Below are 19,143 nucleotides of genomic sequence, written 5' to 3'. Positions count from 1 at the left end.
TACATCCGGATTAAATCATTGACTCCTGACAACACCCTGTGAAGCTTGTATTGTTATAATCCGCATTTTATAGGTAAAGAATCTGAGGCCCAGGGACATTACAAATAGCTTGCCTGAGGTCTCACAGTGGCGATTCAGGAGCAGGAACTCCAGCGCAGGTGGTCTGGCTCTGGAACAGGTGCTCTTAGGTAACATGGCCTCTCTCAAGTCATCCAGAGAGCGTGCGGAAGCTCTGCCACTGCCCATCTGTGTGCCTTTGTACTTCTGGGCTGCCCTTGTGCCTGGGGCACTCTTCCTTAAAGACGCTGGTCAAGGGGGCGGCTCCTGTGACATCTTCTCTGACTCCTTCTGCCTACCCCGGGGCAGTCACTGTCCTAGGAGCTTGAGCAGCGCTTTGTGTTTATTTTGTTTAACTACATAGGATTCTATTTGTTGGAATATCTGACTCCTTGTGTTAGAAGCTTCCGTAGAGCAAGAACTTTTTTTCTTTTCTGGAAAATTTCAAATACGTGAAAAGTTAAGCTAATGATATGATGAATCTACATGGACTCACCCAGCAGCTCCAGCAATTATTTCATGGCCAATCTTGTTTCATCTATACTCCCCTCTCCAAACCTGGAGTTTTTTGAAGCAAATCCCAGACATCAAATCATTTCATCTGTAAATATTTCAGTTGCGTTACTAAAAATATCAGAACTCTTTAAAAAACATAACCACAATACCATCATCACACTAAAAATTAATACTTCCTCAATATCATAAAGTATTTGATGTTCAAATTGCTGCAATTATCTCAAAATTTTTTTCCTTAGCTTCCCGTTTTTCTCTATTCCTTTATTTCTTCCTCCCCTCAACACTTTTTTTTTTTTTTTGCTGAGGAATATTCACCCTGAGCTAAGATTTGTTGCCAATCTTCCTCTTTTTGCATGTGGGCCACCACCACAGCATAGCCACTGATAAGTGGTGTAGGTCTGCACCTGGGAACCAAACCTGGGCCGCCGAACTTAACCACTAGGCCACTAGGCCACTGGGGCTGGCCCTCTGCCACATACTTTTTTTTTTAACGGTAGAGTTGTTTGAATACAGATGAAAAGAAGGGCTTTACTTTTTAATCAGCATGTTCTCCTCAGCACCTGGCTTCATGCTTGACATACAGTAAATCCTCAGTAAATGTGTGTTGAATGAAAGAATCTTCAGGAATCTATAAAATCTCCTGGGGGGCCAGGCTGGTGGTGTAGCAGTTAAGTGTGCGCACTCCACTACAGTGGCCCGGGTTTCGGACCTGGGAGCAAGCTGCCACACCGCGTGTCAAGCCCTGCTGTGGCGGCATCCCGTATAAAGTAGAGGAAGGTGGGCACGGATGTTAGCCCAGGGCCAATCTTCCTCAGCAAAAAGAGGAGATTGGCAACAGATGTTAGCTCAGGGCTAATCTTCCTCACACACACACAAAAAATATCTGGTTGGATTAGTGTTGCCTTCCTGTCATTTGTGGTTGGTTTCTTGGGATGGCTTTGGGTTTAGTTAGGGATTAACTGAGATGCTAGCTACCGTCAGTGCCTGAGAACATTACTAAAGGTTTGAGAGTAATGAGTGTGTCTATGACTCAGACATTCACAGGCTAGAAGGACATGGGCCATTGCTTTCTTGTCTCTGTTTTTTGTCCTTAGTCTCTTATTGTCTCACTTTGAGTTTGGACTGACCATGTTTGGCTTTTTTGCTATTTCTTCAGAACAGGACCTTGAAGGAGCTCCCTGAGTGAATGAACAGCTTTCGTACGGTGTTGTGGTAGGCAGAGTTCTAAGATGGTACCCCTGTGAATATGATAGAATAGCATACCTAGGATTATGTTACCTTATGTGGCAAAAGGATTTTGCAGATGTAAGTGGGATTACTAAGCAGTTGACTTTTGAGTTTAATAAAAAGAGAGATTATCTGAGTTATCTATTTAATAAAAATAGAGATTAATCTAATCACACAAGCCCTTTAAAAGCAGATAGTTTTTTCCAGCTGGTTTCAGAAGGGAAATCAGAGAGATTAGAAGTGTGAAAGGGATTTGATTTAAGGGATGTTCTCCATTGCTGAGATGGAGGGGGCATCAGGAGTAGGACCTGAGAACAGCCTCTAGTAGCTGAGAGTGGTCCCCAGCAGGACAACAGGGACCTCAGTCTTACAACTTCAAGGAACTGAATTCTTTGAGCGAATAAATGGTTGTTATTTTAAGCCACTAAATTTGTGGTAATTTGTTTTGCAAAAATAGAAAATACAGGTGCTTTGTACCTGATAGATTGAATTAGCTGCTCCTTGGCTTGTTTTATTTTTTAAAATTGAGATAAAATTAAAATACACTGAAATGCATACAGATCTTAAGTGTACAATTTGGTTTTTGATAAATGTATACACCCATGTAATCACCACCTGCATAGAGATGTAGAACATTTCCATCAGCCTAAAAGCTCCATTGTGCACCTTTGCAGTTAATTCCACCCCCTTTGGTGAGTTCTAACATGATTAATTACTATTGCCTATTCTTGAACTTCATTTAAATGGCATCATATCATATATGCTCCTTTGTGTCTGGCTTCTTTCACACAGCATGATGTTTTGGAGAGTAATCCATCTTGTTTTAGCAGTAGTTTGTGCCCTTTTTATTGCTAATTAGTATTCCATTTATGGATATACCACAATCTGTTTATCCATTCACACGTTGAGGGATATTTGAGTTGTTTCCCCTTTTTGGCTACCGTGAATAACGCTGCTATGAACATTCACGTAAAACTCTTTGTGTGGATATCTATTTTCATTTCTCTTTAGAAAATATCTAGGAGTGGTATTGCTGCACGGTATGAGTATGTGTAACTTTATATGAAAATGCCAAACTCTTTTCCAGAGTGGTTGTGCCTTTTTATATTTCTATTAGCAATATGTAAGAATACCACTTGTTTCCCATCCTCACAACACTTGGTATTTTACAGTTTGAGAAAAATTTCTTTGTGATTACTTCTCTGTGCCTTGCAGAATAGATTTTTCATCTCATGCCCATCTCATGGAATGTTCTCCTAACTCCCCATTGTTTTAGTCCTCCCTGTTTTAGGTCAGTGTTTCCTAACATAAAATATATGCGAGAATCACCTGGGAGTTTTTCAAAATACACAAACCCAAGTCTCACTCTAGACATACTGTATCAGCTTCTTCAGGGATAGTTTATAGGCTTATTATGTATGTTGAAAAGGTTCTCTAGGTATTTCTGATTCATACTTCTAGCTAAAACCCACTACTTTTATGCTCAAGTCCTACCTATTACAGCAAAGGTTCTCCATCCTGGCTACATGTTAAAAGTATCTGAGAATCTTTAAAAAATTACCACTGCATGGGTTGTAACCCACACTAATTAAATTGGGATCTGTTGGTGGGGCCTGAGTGTTAGTCGTTTTAAAACATTTCCCGGTCGTTCTAATGTTGTAGCCATATTTCCCTTTGGATTTGTTGGTCTTCTCTTGTGGCATTTATCCCTTTCTATCTTTGTATTATAATAACTTTTCATGTCTTATCTCCTGTCTTAGGCTTTATGTTCCCTGGGATTGGGACCCTGTCTTTCTCATTTCTGTCTCTTTCATGGAGTCTAACACTGAGACTTGAGGCACAGTAGGTACTCAATAGGATTTCTTGAACTGGTCATCAGGAAAAGTTTCCCAGCAACAGGTAGGTTGTGTCCTCTGTCTCAAGTTCACATGTTAATGCTACAGGGTACTCGTCCTCCCCCGGGGTCGGAGTAGTTGTGTGTGATGACCGGTGTGGGTAACGCCTCTGTGAGAGAACAGGGAGAACATTGCCCTGTTTGGTGTTTGTTTTTTCAGGCATATCATTGAGACTAAGAACTATATGTGTATATGGGTGGAGGGGCAGGGATGAGTAAGGAGACAGATATAATTAGAATGGAGGAATTATACTAGAGAGTAGTGGTAAAGAAAGTAAGAAATGTCCATAAAGAGAAAGAAATTTGAGCTTATCTGGTAGGCCAGGCTAGACCAATGTAGATTCTTGAGTAGGAGAGTGAACCAGTTTTTAGGAAGGTTATGAGGCAGTAGTATGCAAGGAAGATTTCAGTAGAGAGACTGGAGACAAGACGTCAAGCTATACTTCCAGCAGCAGAGTTGTTGAGGGTTTGGGTTATGAAGGTTTATGGGAATTGAGAGAACAACACAACTGAGAGATATTAAAAAAGAATCAACAGGTTTTGATGACATATTGAGTCTGGGAAACAAAAGAGCAAGGGCTGAAGTTATTTAGATGTATCATGAGTTCTGGGAAGGAGCAGGGGCTAGAGATAGAGATGTAGGAGGCATCTGCTGAGAGGTCACTGAGGTGTGGAAAGAGGGTGGTGGAGGGAGGCAAGCAGAGTTTGAGTACTAAATCTGGTGTGCGGGTGCAGTGCATTGGCTGTGGATGGGAGGAGGAGAGTGTCCAAGAAGGAAAAGTTATCTGTGGTCTTAGTTGTTGTAAAAGTGAACAATGTTAGGACAGCAAAAATAGCTTTGAGTTTGCCCAAGAGATGAATACTGATTTTATGCTGCTTCCAGTAGTCTTGTGTCTGGAGGCACTACGGCAGAGGCCCTGGAGAAATGAGGTCATGAGGAAGAGGAAAGACAGCACACATGTTTCATTGCTTGAAAGTGAAGATGAGATAATAGGTTAATCTTTAGTGGAATTAATAAATGAAGTTGATTCAGGTCAGAGGAGATCTGATCCTCTGAGGGAACAGAACAAAGGAACTGGGGACAGGAAGAGAGAAGGTGCTGGAGAGGTTTCTATGTGACTGAATCATTGGAGATACTTGTGAGTGAAAGCCGTATTGTTGTGACTGATTCACTGGAGCCACCTGTGCGGGAAGGGTCACTTGTCCCTAAGAAAGAGGCTGGGAGATCTTCTCCTCATGAAATCCTCTTCTTTCTGGGAGAAAGACAGGCCATTCTTCCAGGCAGGTTGGAGCTGTGGCCTGTTGGTTCTAGATAGATCCATTTTGTTAGCAGGTGTGCAAATGAATTTAGCTAATTCTCTGATCACTAGATCAAATATCTGCAGGCTTAGAAATAGGCTTACTCCGATGCCCAGTTAAGCAATTTCTCTTTCTTCTGCCTGTAAGGAAGATATTGTCTAAATTAGTAATGACTGTGAGGCAGCATGTTGATGTCTGATATATAATTTTTATTATAAATATAGAGCACATTTTGCAAATAATTCAGAAGTGGCCTTAGCCGTGCAAAATCATATGACACAGAATAGCGTGGACGAGGGGAAGTATATACGGTCTGTGTCAGGGTTAGAAAACCCTGAAAGAGGTACCTGAGTACAGAGAACTCCCAACTAACCCTCTTTGAGGGGCCCTCTTGGACACAGCATGAGATCAAGTAATCAATATTTAATAAAACCTTTCTCTCAACAGCCCCAAAGTGATTCCATCTGTACAGAAGAAGGCAGGGTGTGAAGTACATTTGCCTCTCCTTCTCCTGCCCTTCCTTTTATCCTAACACACATTGGGATGCATAGACCCCATGAGAGAAAACACATTTCAGAGGCTGTTCAAGAAGCCTAGGGCCCGGTTATAATAGTCCCGTTGTGTCCTAAGGAGCATCGGCACCAGTGCAGCTTTCTCGGTTGTAAAGAGTGCCAATGGAGTGAATGATAGTGTTCCCTTCAGGGTGCTCCCACTTCTCAAGGACCAAATGCACCTTAGCAGGGCCAGGGTTTCCTGAGAAAGTGAGTGGGCAGACAGACAGAACATGCACAGGCAGATACATGGGATAGAATGGTGGCTGGTGATTGGTCTGAGATGCCTAGAAACTGAGTTAGATCCATCTCTAGCCATGAATGAGGAAAACAGCTTCTCCTTCTTTTCTATTTAGAGCCCTTGACATAGAAGCCTTGAGGAGCTCCTGGCCAAAGGGACTCGAGGGATTTTGGTGGCTTCTTTCACCTAAGGCAGACAGATTGGCTTACATAGCTAAGCTAAGTTAGAATAACCCCTCTCACATAAATAAGCAATTACAAAAATTAAAATGGCAGAATGTCTCAGACAAAGGGGAAAAAAAGTATCCTCAATTGTGCATTCTTTAACAATTGTTCAATCTCTGAAGGGTAGCTCTTTGATTCCTTTCCCAAATTCCTAGCAGATTGTCTCTACTAACAGCTCACTGTTCCCTACAGCTGTAACCCCTCCTTCTGTGGGCATTTAATTGAATAAGGTCCATAAAGTTATTAAAATGTGTGTGCAATTTTTTTGCTTTTTTCATTAGGACTCACCTACGGACATCGGCAAATTTTGTTTTTCTAGTTTTCCTAGTTGCTTCTAGTGGGTTCTCTGAAGACAGGCTTGCCAGAGGGCTTAGGTCGTATTCCACTAAGCAATAAGCTTCTTAGGCCCTGGTCCTATAGGTAGACAACCCTGACAGTGGACAAAGGTTCAGAATTTCTCAGTTCAGTATATGTTGCATATTTGTTTTCCTGTGCCTGGTGGGTTCACACTGGGCCTTGGAGAGACAGAGAAGCTTTTAACTTTTATTTTTGTATGTTCTTTTCTGGCACATGCATTTCAGTGGATAAAGACATAACTCTCAAGGTTTTGGCAAATTCAAGTTAGACTCCTATAGGACAGGACTAGGGTGGAAAGGAAGGAGTGTGCTCTGAATAGGCAAGTTTAAAACAAGTCTAGGTCAGGAGAGGCGGAGCGGCGGGAGGTTCTGGCAACTCTCTCCCAAGGTCTGCTTTGCCAAATTTGAAAGACTAGGAAGGATGGGTTTCCTACAGATTCCCAGATGTACCTTTTCATGTACTGACACTGAAGGGAGGGGCTGTGACTGGGCAGCCTGGAGATGCCTCATTTGGCAATTAAGGGGAGGAAAGAGGCTTCTTCCTCTTTTCCCTGAGGGAAAAGGGATCCTTCTAGTAATGGGGATGAGAAGCTTGGAATAAGTCCACAGTGCGGTGAGCAGGGAAGGTTGCATTACTTCTTTTTTACTTCTGAATAAACTGTTTCTGTGGCTGATGGGGATGGGGAGGCTGAAGTTGGTTTCTTTGATTCCTGGGCATTGAAGTTCAGGGAAGAATATGTAACTTCATCGACCTGAAAGGCATGAGCAGTGGTCAGTTAAATCAGTGTCATAGGTCAGGCCCTCACCTGGTCTAGTGTGATTCAGTACCATGTACTATCACCACTTTGAAACTTTGGCTTTAGAGAAGGGCTTTTATCACCCATTTCTCTGCTTGCTAACATCCTGTTGAATGATCATTAGAAGAGAGAGATTATAGTATCCGTACAACAGAATATGATGATATAGCAATGAGAATGAACACACTACAAATGTATACAACAATATGGATGAATCTCACAAAACAAGTTTGAATGAAAGAAGCCAGGCACATATAAGGATATACTGTGTTTTTCATTTATGGAAGAGCATAAACAGGCAAAACTAATCTAGTGCACTGGCAGTCAGGTTAGTGGGTACTCTTTGAAGGGAAGTAACTGGAAGGATTTTTATGGGGAGGATGACATGTTTTGTGTCTTGATTTTGGTGCTGCTTTCCTGGGTATGTTCATCTTGTGAAAAATCATACATTGTTAAAATATACTTATGATTTAAGCACTTTTCAGTATATATCTGTATGCTATTGAAAGGTTAAAATGAGAAAAATTTGGTAAAATTATTACAAAGTAAAGGAACTAAGACCTCAGATCCATTAGAATGGAAATTATCCTTTGACAGTAAGAGCAGAGTCAGACTGGAGGTAGAGGAGGGGGAATGATCGAGGCCTTCCATGTGTTGGGCACCGTGCTGGGTGCTTTACGTTTGTATCTCATTGAATTCTTTCAGCTTCTCTTTGAAGTAGGCAGCATGCCCATTTACAGATGACAAAGCTGAGGATCAGAAAGGTTAAGCTGCCTGCCCAAGGTCACAGAGCTACTAAGAGTCTCAGCCAGGACTCAAACACAAGATGGGGATAATTCCAAAGTCCACATGCTTGCAAGAGGTAGACTTATGGGAGTCGTTACCAACACTTCTTTGTTTGCTGCTGCACCAAGGATCTTTGACCCAAACCTGGTCTCACATTGGTGTTTTCAAGAATAACCCCTTCTACACAGAGATATTTCCATGAGAAAGTGAACCAGTGAAACTGGCTGTGCTTACCTTGTTAGGGGAGTTGTCAGAGTGGCCCTGACCTGGGGAAGCAAAAGAAGAGTTACCCACCCATGGAAATACACAGCTGACTTAAGGTCTTAGAAAGATGGTGTTCCTAAGCTGTTGTGATACTAGCTGAAGGAGGTGGCAGGTGGTGGGAGGGTTGAGTGGGGAGGTGGCCTGTGATCACTTAAGGAATTGGCTTCCCTCAGAGTGTGTGGTCCAGACCCAGGGCATTAGTACCAGAGGAGGGGCAGGAGTAGAGCCACAGGAGGCCTCCATCCACTTCTGAAGATTTTTTCTCTAGGCCACAAGGCCTTGATTTTTTTCCCTGATGTATTTCTCAGCAACAGGCTTCGGTGGAGGGGCACTGAGGCCCACAGCACCCAGAGCACCACAAGACAGGGAAAGTCTCACCAAAAGAGAATGCCCACATCCTTAAAAAGGAAGGAGGGGGAAGGAGTAAGAATGAGGAAATGGCTCCTGGAAACATGTCCATCTTACTCAGACCTGTCCAGCCTAGGCAGAGTGAACATCTCTCCTGGGGCTGTCTCAGGGGAGTCTTTTGTGGCTAGAAAGGGTGTGAGGACCTATGTCAACTAAAGACTGGTAAGTGGAGATCCCCTCTAAAAATTCAGAAGGTAGGGAGTGGTCGGGAATCCAGGATTCTCTGCTAGGGCAGGGCACGTGGTGGAACACACCAGCTGTCACTGGGTGAGGGACTTTACTTACTGTGTGGTTGGAGGCTGAGGGTTTGTGTTGCGTGAGAACACGCTGGTCACTTGCCCTAAATAAATATCAGACACTGCGACTGCTATTCTTTGCTCCTTGAACGAGGAAGGACACTGTCAGTAGATAATACCTTGGGGCTCCTCAGTGTTCATTTATACCGTGGTGGGTACTGCCTTTCCTCTCAGGGCCTCCTTCCTCAGTCTACCCACAATTCCTTCTAGTGTTTACTCCTTTCTTGTTTGCTGGTTGTGCACATTTAGGTCCATTCTTTATCAACTGCTTCTGAGCCTACTTCTACCCTGACACCTTTCCCCTTTTGTAGGTAGATGCTTTTTTTTTTCTCACTTTATTTATTGCCCAGAAGGCCTTTATTTGTTTCTGCTCTTTCTTATGTCCTCTTCCTGTCTTAGTCCTCCCTCCTATTGCTATGGTTCACAGAGCACAGGACGTGCTTTCTCCTGCCCCTCCTGTCATTTCCTCATTTGTTTTACTTCTTGGACCTTGGCTTCCCTGACTAGGGGACAGAGGAACATAATTGGATCTGTCCCCTCTAAACCCGATGGGGTTGGGAATGACCATGTCCAAGAGACAGTGGGATATAGAAAGCATGAAGAGCAGAGAACAGAGACCCTCAGGATTTAGTGCCGAAGAGCAGGGGTTTAGGAACGATGAGGAGCAGATCCAGGCCCACAGACAGAGTTGAAGTCTCCATTCCTATCCCAAACATGGTGGTTCACCTTGGAGAAAGCGAAACACTAAGAAAGGCCATCATACCCTCCAGTCTTTCAGATGTACAGAGAGTACAATGGAGCTATCAGAGCTACCCCAGCCAGGACTCCAATCACGATGCCATCAATAGCCCCAGCTGAAAGGCCAGCAGAACTTCCTTGTGTTGGATCATCTGTCATAGAAAGAAAAGAGAAGAATGAGTGAAGGTGACATTATTTTATAGTGGGTTTGCCCGGAGAAACAGCTCTCAACATGGAGTAAGAACAAGTCTCTACTTGTTCCTTCAAGGGATAAATTTTCTGCGGGAAGCCTGCTGTGAGGTGATTAGCCGACTATGTCCTTGTGAATGTTTCCTCTCACTGTATTCCTAAGTTGGTGATCAGACTTGCCTCAATTGCATCCTGGTCTTTCTGTACTCAGATGTTTTTGAAGGCTCTGGAAATGTGAGAAAGACTGATGGCTGTTTTTGTATGTTATAACGTCCCACCTTTTCATGGTTGCATCTTTTGCTGTGTGCCAGTCATGGCAGCCATGAATATGTGCCTCTCAGGTCTCTTGTGGTGGGGACTTAATTGAAGGGAGGCCTGGGCTAGTGCACTCTGAATTCCCCATCTCCATTCACCATCACCATTCACTGCACAGAGGCCACATTTCCCACAGGCACAGATCACTCCAGCATGACCCAAGACTGGTTCCCCATGACATCTCCATACTATCAGCAACAAGAATCTCTTCTCAGGCCACGTGTCCAGCATCTTCATCATCAGGTGGAATTTTTGTCCCATTGGTTCCTCTGTGACCCTTTGCTAGAGCTTTCTGTGACTATGAATGATCAAGCCTGCTCTCTAGAGTGGTAGCTTTACATAGAGAAAGGAAGGTGTTTCCTTTTTGTTAAATAATTTATTAGAGAATGAGCATGGCCCAGCCAGTCATCATAACCTTAGGACCTGGAGAAGTTCCAATCTAAAGGATTTCTCAATCTGAATAGGACTTTTACTTCTGGACTGTGGACTGAATATCACAGAGAAGGAAATCTCTACAGAGAAGTGGTCACAGTTTTAATAAAAGGCTGGTACTCTTAGCCTTCTCTGTAAACTCTAAACTTTTTAGCACTGCTCCTTCCATCCCATGAAGGGACTTCATGGATGAATCTACATATTTTTCCAAGTGTGCACCATCATTCACTGTTCTCCATTGGTATATGTATGTCCTGGTGTCACACAGTGTCATACAGCTGGTGACTTCAGAGCCAGGACACAGCTCAGCGGAGTCTGCACTGAGGCTTGCTCTTTTCCCATTTCCCTGAAGCCTGGCCTGAGAAAGGCTCTGGTGTCAGTGGGTGGCACAATTTGGCCAGATTGAGGACAGGCTGCCTGTGTACCTTCCCTACATGCCCCTGTCCCACCACAGATGGCATCAGAGCAGAGTCCGTCATAAGGAGAGCTGGGAAAAGAAGAACCTTCTTCCTTTTCCCTCTGTGAAGCCCCCTCCACTGTATGGGGCTTTCTGGGGCTGGGAGAACCCGCTCGTCAAGTTCCAGGCTGGACCCATTTCTGCCCTGAGAAATCATAGAGCAAGGAAAAAAAGAGTCTGCAGAGATATTGTGGGAGTGTTCAGGGACAGATTTGGGATTTGCTTGTGTCCATGCACACAGGACGGGAAATAACTTCTTCCAAGGTCTTTTCAGAAAACCAGACTGATCTCTGCCCCAGAGCCTGGTGCCGATGGTCCAGGGACCCACTTACCAAAAACTGTGATAGTCTTGGCTGTGGTCCCAGTGAGGCCAGTGACAGAGTTATGGACGAGGCAGGTATAGGATCCGCTATCATTCGCAGTGATGTTGGGGATAAAGAGCTCCGGTGTGGATTGCTGGGGCCTCCCATTGATAATCCAGGAATACTGTGCAGGCGGGTTAGAGGCCGCGTGGCAGGAGAGGCTGAGGTTTGCCCCTGGATGGTAATAGGAGTCTGAGGGGGAAATGGTGGGGGCATCCGGGCCATCTGGAGCAAACAGATAAAAGCCGTACGTGATGTAATCAGAGGGAAGGGGAAGCTTCTGGTCTGTACAAGGGCCACAGTATCCTTCCAAGCTGGGTCACAACCTTGTTTTAAGAACCCTCAACCATGACCTCTCTGTGTTCACTCATGATGAGTCTGAGACAATAACCTGTTTCTCCCATCAGAGGTTGTTGACCCCAAGCCTCTCAAGACAGCAGCAGCCTGTCCCCTCCTAGTCTTGGCTCAAGACTGGGCCTGGCCAGATTTCTTCAAAACAGGAAGTCAAGGCCAGCTAGGATGTCCAGGGGTGATGGTCTGTGTACTGGGACGGATATGGCCGGGCCTCTGGTAGTGTGGATTTGGGCAGACATGCTGGGCCAGGTAGGGACAGAAGTTTCTCACAGAGAACATTGAGGTAGAATGGGTCACTGCGACGGGCACTCACTGGGTTCTGGGTTTCACACTCATAGGGTCCTGTGTCATTCCTTGTGACAGGGAATAAAGTGAGAGTCCTGTTGTCCAGAGACAACTCCAGCCTGGCGCTGTCCTGGAGGCTCTGACTGTTGATCAACCAGAGGTAGGTGGTGTCCTGAGTGTCAGGTTCACATGTTAACAATACAGTGTCCTCGTCCTCCACGGGGTTGGAGTTGTTGCCTGTGATGTTGGGTTTGGTTAACTCCACTGTGGAGATAGAGAGAGAATATTCCCCTGTGTGGTACCTCTGATTCCCTCAAAGGCGTCTTCGGAGTTGGCATCTCTCACCTCTCAGCCAACTCAAGTCCTTAAAAGAATAAGGCAGGTCTGTATATCCCAAGGCAAATGCATAAGGATCTGAGCACTCAGAGAATGTAAGGCCACCTGGTCTATGTCTGGGAGAAAACACAGACTTTCCCAAGTCAAATAAGCATCAGGGTTGGTCATGGAAAGACACGGAGTGATAGTCAGAGAACATCTAGTGCTTTTCCTGGCTCTTCACTGACCAGCTAACTGTTGGACCAGCCTTGGGGTCCTCACCTTGGGGAAATTGTGGGTTCGGAGGCCCTTTCTATTACACAGACCTACAGCGCCCAGCCAGATGTGATTTCCCTGAGGACTTGCTTTCCATGGTTATCCTAGAGATGGGTAATGATGGGCCTTCCTATAGTTCTTAAACCCAGAGAGGACTGAGCAGCATAGCCTGGAACTGGGCATATGAGCAGAAATATTATACTGGGAGATCAGGAGCAGGCCTGGAGGTCACTTCAGTCATCATGCTGCAGGGCCATGAAGTGGGGCAGGTCTTCCCAGGTGTTCCAGGGTGACTGGCATGAGACTGTGACTCCATAAATGGTAGAACAGAGTTAAGACTAGAAATGATCCAGAAAAGAGTGAGGGGGACAGGTGGGGGCTGGCTGGCTTTGGCAGCAGAACCATGTGCTCTGCCATTGGTGTTTAAAGTCTCTTCTCCCACTGCAGAGGGCAGTGAGGACATGTTGATCTTTCCTGAAATACAAGTGGATGTTTTCAAGTGCAGAAGGACTGACCGATGGAAAGTGGGGAGGAAATCTAGCCTTCATGGATCATTTGTAATCACAGTTATGAGACAAAAATCAGAGGAGAAGTTAAATTGTTTCCATATTGAAAATTAGTATTAATGCCCCAAAGATCTAAGGCCAGTTTCTGGAGGAAAATCTCTCTAGAGAGCACTAAAGGTCATAGGCCGAGTTCTGAAGTCCAACCAGGATCACATTATGATCAAAGGAAGATGCTAAAGTGCGTTTGAAATCAGCGACTCCCTGCATGGAGAGAGACATGTGAGTCCTGTTAAGAGAACACAATTGATCAGGCACATTGCATCTGAGGTGTCTGTTATATAGAGGGAGAAATGCTACCAAACTAGTCCAAATGATATATGTTATGTTAGTAAATTTAGGAAAGAGGTCTCTGTCACCAATGTATATGAACATTCAGGTAAAATGGGAAGAACGTCCAATGCTTTCATGTGGCTCTCTTTTGACCTCAGGAAACACAAGTTTGATGAAATTCATTCAAGTTGGGCAGCATCTAAGTGAAAGGAAAATGGCTGGTGGATCTCACCATCTGAGAGCATCCCACCCTATGGTAAAGACGTCATCATGAGGACCCACGTGTGTGAAATAGGCAGTAAACCAGTCAGACGGTGCAGGGTCTGGCCAGCCCCACATTGAGAAGCTCACAGAAACTGCTAGATTAATGGGAGCCTCACCAGGATGAGGATGTGAGTCAGGAGTCAAAGGGGCAAAATGAGCCTGTGAGCTTTTGGGGACTGCAGACCTGTCCTTCTGCTTTTGACTCCCTGTTAAGTCATGTAGAGACCAGATCAAGGGGTCACACATTCTTGTCATATGGCGTATTCCACTTGTTGGCATTATGGAGGGAAAGAGCCCTGGATGAGGGCACAACGGAAGCTTGTTGTCCTGGTGACCTGGGGAAACTAGCTCATGATGGAGCCTCAAGGGGCTTCTGCTCCCACTGATTTGTGTCCTTTACTATTGCCCAGGAGGGTGGGCATGGCCACAGGTGTTAGCAAGAAAATTGAGGGAAGCCTTAAGAGTGGAGGAAGCTGTGCAGAACTGAGGCAGTCCCAGCTGGAATGAAGGAGGAGGAAGGTGAGGCACACATAAGGAGCAGAGAGAGCCAGAAATGTCCAAGGCTGTGAACAGTGGGGATTACAAGTGACCTCAAAGACGCCAGGCTCCAAGAGCCAATGGCTGGCCCAGGGGCGGGCCCAGAACAGCCCTGAAAACCCTCCCAGGGCTGAGCAGCCCCACAGTCATCATGAGACTCTTCTCTCGGTTGGCCTTAGGGACTGGTGGTCAGAGGGATAGAACATGGATCTTAGCCCCTGGAGAGACAGGGAACATGGGTGTCCATAACCTCCTAGGATTCTGCATCCAGGTTCCAGTCTGTGAAGAGATTACGGATCATTCATTCATTCACCATTCATTCCTTCCCTCCTTCATGAAAGAGCAATTGAGTTCTTGGGACCCAGTGCAGGTTACAGGTATAGAGTGGGGTATGAGATAGCAAAGTCCTTTCCTTTATACTCCAGTGGGAGTGACACCAACACATCAGGAAACAAATAAGTGATTTCATGTCCAGTGCGGAGAGGTTGGATTGGCCACCTGAGGGGGCAGCCTGGACATTCCATGCACGGACTGACTGTTGATGAAAGTAATTTAGTTTTTGAATAAAAATAGGTTAATTCTCCATTTACTGTCACTCCCTAGACCAGAAAATCTACCTTGAGCTGTGGATCCCTAAGAAGAAAGGATCTGATCCAATGGCTGCCCTTGGGCTGGTCTTATTAGGCATCCATGGTGGAGTGGTCAGGGTGTTGGAGAGGTCAGAGCTGTGGCTGCACAAAGATCTTGCCGTGACTCTGATCTGCTGTTCATGGTCTGTGTGACCCTGGTTCAATGACTGTATCTCCCTGTGCCTCAGTTTCCCTTGAATAAAATCAGGTAAATGGTAAGTGGTCTTTGGATTACAATGTTGTCTGTGAATTAACCTTAAAACATCCCCAGATATCTGACCTAAAGCATAGTATGGAGGAGCTGCCCAAATGAAAGGTATTCAAGAGAGAGAGCTCCCTGGGCCTGATTCCTGGTGGATGAGGAGCCGCCAGGAGCTTCTGCTACCCTCTGTTCCTCCTGGGGATGGTGACCATCCTCTGGAGTCCCCTATATTCCCAGGGAAGTTGGCTAATGACCTAGGGACCTTGTCCATCTGTGGCCTCCTAGCCAAGTCTCAGGTGATAGATCAGGCTCCGCCCCTGACTGGATGTGGCTCTTAGGGCCAAGCCCTGACTACTGACCAGCTCAGGAGCTTTGGAACTTAGGCAGCTAGGAAATCATTGCTCCCAGTCAGCCCTGCGCAGAAGGTCAAAATCTAATCCTGGCACAGGATCCCCCCGGTCACTAGAGTCAGGACCCCTGGGACAGGGGTCTGGGCAGGGTCTTCCCAGGTATAGCTTCCCTGTAAGGATCCCAGGCATTCTCTCTGGTCAGGCCCTGACCGAGCTGTGCAGGGTCTTCCTCAGGGTCATGTTCACAGGGAGGTGCTCAGGGGGGTCGACTCCAACTGATCTCCCTCTGCTAAGTTACTCTCATCAGGTTGGTCCTTCTTTCTGTTGGGAATGTCTGCAAGGGCTGGATTCTGGGAAGGGTATTCCAGTCTTATGAAATTTGTCTCCCTTGTGTGTGTCCTGCACTAAATGCTCAAACCCCAACACAAGACATCATGCAGAGGGGGATGTAGGCACAGTCCAGGCCTGTTAATCCTGTGTGTGTGAAGTAGAATTCACCCCACCCAACACCAGAGGTCAGAGAGGAATCACTCACAGTGTACGTGGAGCTGTCCAGTTCCTACTTCAGTTAGCAAAGTTGTCTTTATGACTTGTAGGGTGTAGTATCCTGTGTCCTTCTGGGTGACATTCTGGAACAGCAGGGATCCATTGGGGTATATTTTCTCTCGACCACTGTACACAGGCCCTGGGGTAATTTCTTGTCTGTCTATCACATATGTTGCAATTTGTTGATTGGGACCTACTCTGTCCCCTTTGTACCAGGCATAGCCAGAAACGTTTCCAGGCAGATTGTGGACAAGTAGAAGAACATCCTTTCCTTCAGCAGCTTTGGTCGGCACCGATTCGATAGTGAGTTGAGCAGTGGTGGGTGGGTTCCAGAAGTTTATGAGTGAGACTAGGAGGGAAGAGAGAGAGATCAATCAATATTTGGACCTATGTACTAGGGTGGAAAGATGAGGCCTTGGGTCCTTAGCAGCTCTCTCCATCTCTTAGAATTGTAGCGTGTGTATGTATTTGTGTCTGTGTCTACTGGTCAAGGTCAGCAGCATGACCACCATTACTTCAGCCCCTCTGAACTTGTTATTTCCTCTGTTCCCAATACTCTTCCCCAGGTGTCTGCCCGGCTCACTCCCTCACTGCCCTCAGCATGCTGCTCACTCTCAGGGGCGTCCTTGGAGATGCCTTCCCTGACACTTGCTCTAAAGACTCTCAGCCTTCACTTTCTGACCTTTCCCTGCTCTGGTCCCTTTAAGATGCTTGTCAGTCCCTGATATCACATTCTAGATTTCTTTGCTTATCTGTGTTCCTCCCCATAAAGGGTGAGCTCCATCAAGGGAGGGGCTTGTCTGATCTTATTGTATCTCTAGTGCCTGGAACAGGCTGCAAACACCTGTGGATGAATGAACGAGTGTTCCCAGGGCCCTCCACATCCTGGTATTTATTTGGCAATTTCTAAGGGTGGTGGGTAAGGACAATGTTTAGTAGCCCTAATTAAGTTTTTTCAAGTGTCATCTTCAAATAAATTATTATCATCAGTTTTCAAATATTATTGGTCAGTGATGACTAACTTGGAAAGGTACAGCAACTGAGATACTCCTGCCCCTCCCCACTTCCAGGTCATGAGAATTTCCTGTTGCTGAGTCCCCTCCTACCATCCTACTCTGCTCCCATGTCCTCTCCCCTCAGGGCCAAACAGAATTCCTCTGTCTCCTCTCAGAGCCCTGTCCTCCCCAGGAGACCCCAGCCAATCTCTGTTCTCCCATCTCCTGCCCACCCTCAGGGAATTGTCCCTTCTCACCTGCCAGCAGGAGCCCCTTCCAGGGGCTGCGCCCTCTGTGGGCAGTGGCTGAGGGGGACTCCATGGTGTCTGCTGCGTGCTCTGTTCCTCCCTCTTGAGAAGAGCATGGGCTCCAGAAATGCTCACAAGCACTGCTGTCCAGATGCTTCAGCTCTGTTGTCCTTCCTCCCTCTGTGCTGGGCCTCCTCCAGGGGCAGGAGTGCTTAGTGGGGTCACATATACTGTGGGCGTGGTCTCTGTCCAGGAGCCTCCCTCTCTCTCCTCTCATTTCACCTTCCCTAGTCCCTTCCTTCCCCTTTCCTTTCTGTCCACATTTTTGTTCCCTGGGAACTGTGGAGGCCTCTCCCTCTTTAGCTGTGATTCCCCCCATACACACACGCACAAAAACACACACACACTCCCACCGTTGTGTGGACAAGCACAGCCTGGGGCATTGGTGTCCTGGGCAGTCCCCACAACTCTGGGTCAGGGTGCACAGTCAGTCTCCCCCACAGCCCTTTCTCTTTCACACTTGACTTTTCCCTTTAGAGCAGGAGTTCTGGGGCTACATCGGGAACTCTTGTCACAGGGATGTCACCCCTGCTCTGTGTCAGAATCACCTGGGGAACTTTATAAAGATTGTCAATGTCCAGGTGACACAATAGAAATGCTACTTTAGCAGCTGCCCAGTTTCGTGGCTACCTAGCCAGGTTGATGCTCATTTTGTGGGTGTAGGGCAGGCTCTCCCCTCCTCCTGTTCAGAGTCAGAAGACTTTGTTAAAATGCTAATTCTTACCTGGCAGGTGTGGGGTGGACCCGAGAGTCTGCATCTGACAAGCTCTCAGGTGATGCTGATCACACTGGCCTGTGGAGCACGCTTTCAATAGCAAGGCTGATGGGGACCGCTGGCCCGTGAGAGGAGGACCCACCCTCCCCCCAGCATTGGCCTCTGCTGCGTCCTGGCTTTGAGTCTGCTAGCACCACACAGAGACCCAGGGTCTCCAAACCCAGGGAGATTATTTCTGTTTTTGACACAGAAACCTATCTGGACATCAGGGTCTTCCCAGTGTCCTCAAATGCTCTGGGAAGGTTGGATTTACTCCCAGCAGGAAGGTCATAGAGATGACTCTGGGGATGAGAAAGGGGCAAGCTGAGTGATGACTGGTGAGGGGACCAGCCTTCCATCTCCAGGTGTCACCAGCCTGGCCTCTGCTTTCAAGGACAGAGACCCAGTACGGGTATCTCTCGAGTGTGAAGGGGGAGGTTTCCTGCGTGTCCTGAGTGAGAGGATGGTGGTGGTGGGAGGTCAGGTGGCTGTGGGCTTCTTGGTCTTCAGGAGAAGGCCTCAGGGAGACCACCATCCCCTCCATATCTGTTGGCTGAGCTGTGGGTCAGAGACTGTCATGTGCTCCCTGACCATCCTGGGGATCTCTGTCCTGTGCCTAGCTGACTTTCTTGTGGTCACTCTGCCATCCCCATGGGTGGTGCCAGGCAGGAAGTAGGAAGCTGCACAGGGACCCCTGATAGAGCAGGGTCTCTGAGGCCTTTAGAAGGGGAAAGTGTGACAAACAGGTGTGTAGGAGGGGCCTGAAAGTGTCTGTTAGAGGGAGTTTTGGAAATCAGGTTCCTTCTTCGCCTCCTTAGCCAAAGCCAGGTTCATGTGTTAATTTCCTGTGTGTTGTCTCTGTGTCCCAATGTCACCCCCTGGAGGGCATAAGGAGACCTGTGGCCAATGTCAAGGGGCTGCAACAGGGATGCTGACCAGGCTCCAGAGGGTGTGAGGGGGCCCTGAGCCCTAGACAGGGGTAGTCTCTGATCTCTAGGCTGGGAGGCTGGTAAGTTTGTCTCCTGTGCTTTGGGGATCCCAGGCTGCCAGACTGCATCTCAGTGCAGGGTAAACCCAAGGAAA

At 46.6% G+C, this 19,143-nt stretch overlaps 1 protein-coding gene across 1 annotated transcript; it reads right to left on the bottom strand.

The window, feature by feature from the left end:
- Positions 1-5,443: 5,443 nt before the first annotated feature.
- Positions 5,444-17,319, bottom strand: LOC131396909 (carcinoembryonic antigen-related cell adhesion molecule 8-like). Its single transcript, XM_058529408.1, has 7 exons — positions 17,256-17,319; positions 15,993-16,352; positions 12,034-12,312; positions 11,380-11,634; positions 9,680-9,806; positions 8,183-8,214; positions 5,444-7,117 (listed from the first exon to the last, which is right to left on the bottom strand). The coding sequence occupies exons 1-5, from the start codon at positions 17,317-17,319 to the stop codon at positions 9,691-9,693; spliced, it is 1,074 nt and encodes a 357-aa protein (XP_058385391.1). The 3' UTR covers positions 5,444-7,117; positions 8,183-8,214; positions 9,680-9,690.
- Positions 17,320-19,143: the final 1,824 nt, after the last annotated feature.

The sequence above is a fragment of the Diceros bicornis genome, chromosome 34, assembly GCF_020826845.1.
Source record: "Diceros bicornis minor isolate mBicDic1 chromosome 34, mDicBic1.mat.cur, whole genome shotgun sequence".
Taxonomy (NCBI): Eukaryota; Metazoa; Chordata; class Mammalia; order Perissodactyla; family Rhinocerotidae; genus Diceros; species Diceros bicornis.
The sequence above is the reverse complement of the archived record's forward strand: the minus strand, read 5'-3'. Positions and strand labels throughout refer to the sequence as shown.

Coding starts and splice junctions, on each gene's coding strand:
- LOC131396909 (XM_058529408.1), bottom strand. CDS start 17,319: ATGGAGTCCCCCTCAGCCACTGCCCACAGAGGGCGCAGCCCCTGGAAG. Junction 11,635..12,033: donor ATTCTACCTCAATGTTCTCT/GTGAGAAACTTC, acceptor TGTTTGCTCCAG/ATGGCCCGGATGCCCCCACC. Junction 9,807..11,379: donor CAAGACTATCACAGTTTTTG/GTAAGTGGGTCC, acceptor TTTCTATGACAG/ATGATCCAACACAAGGAAGT.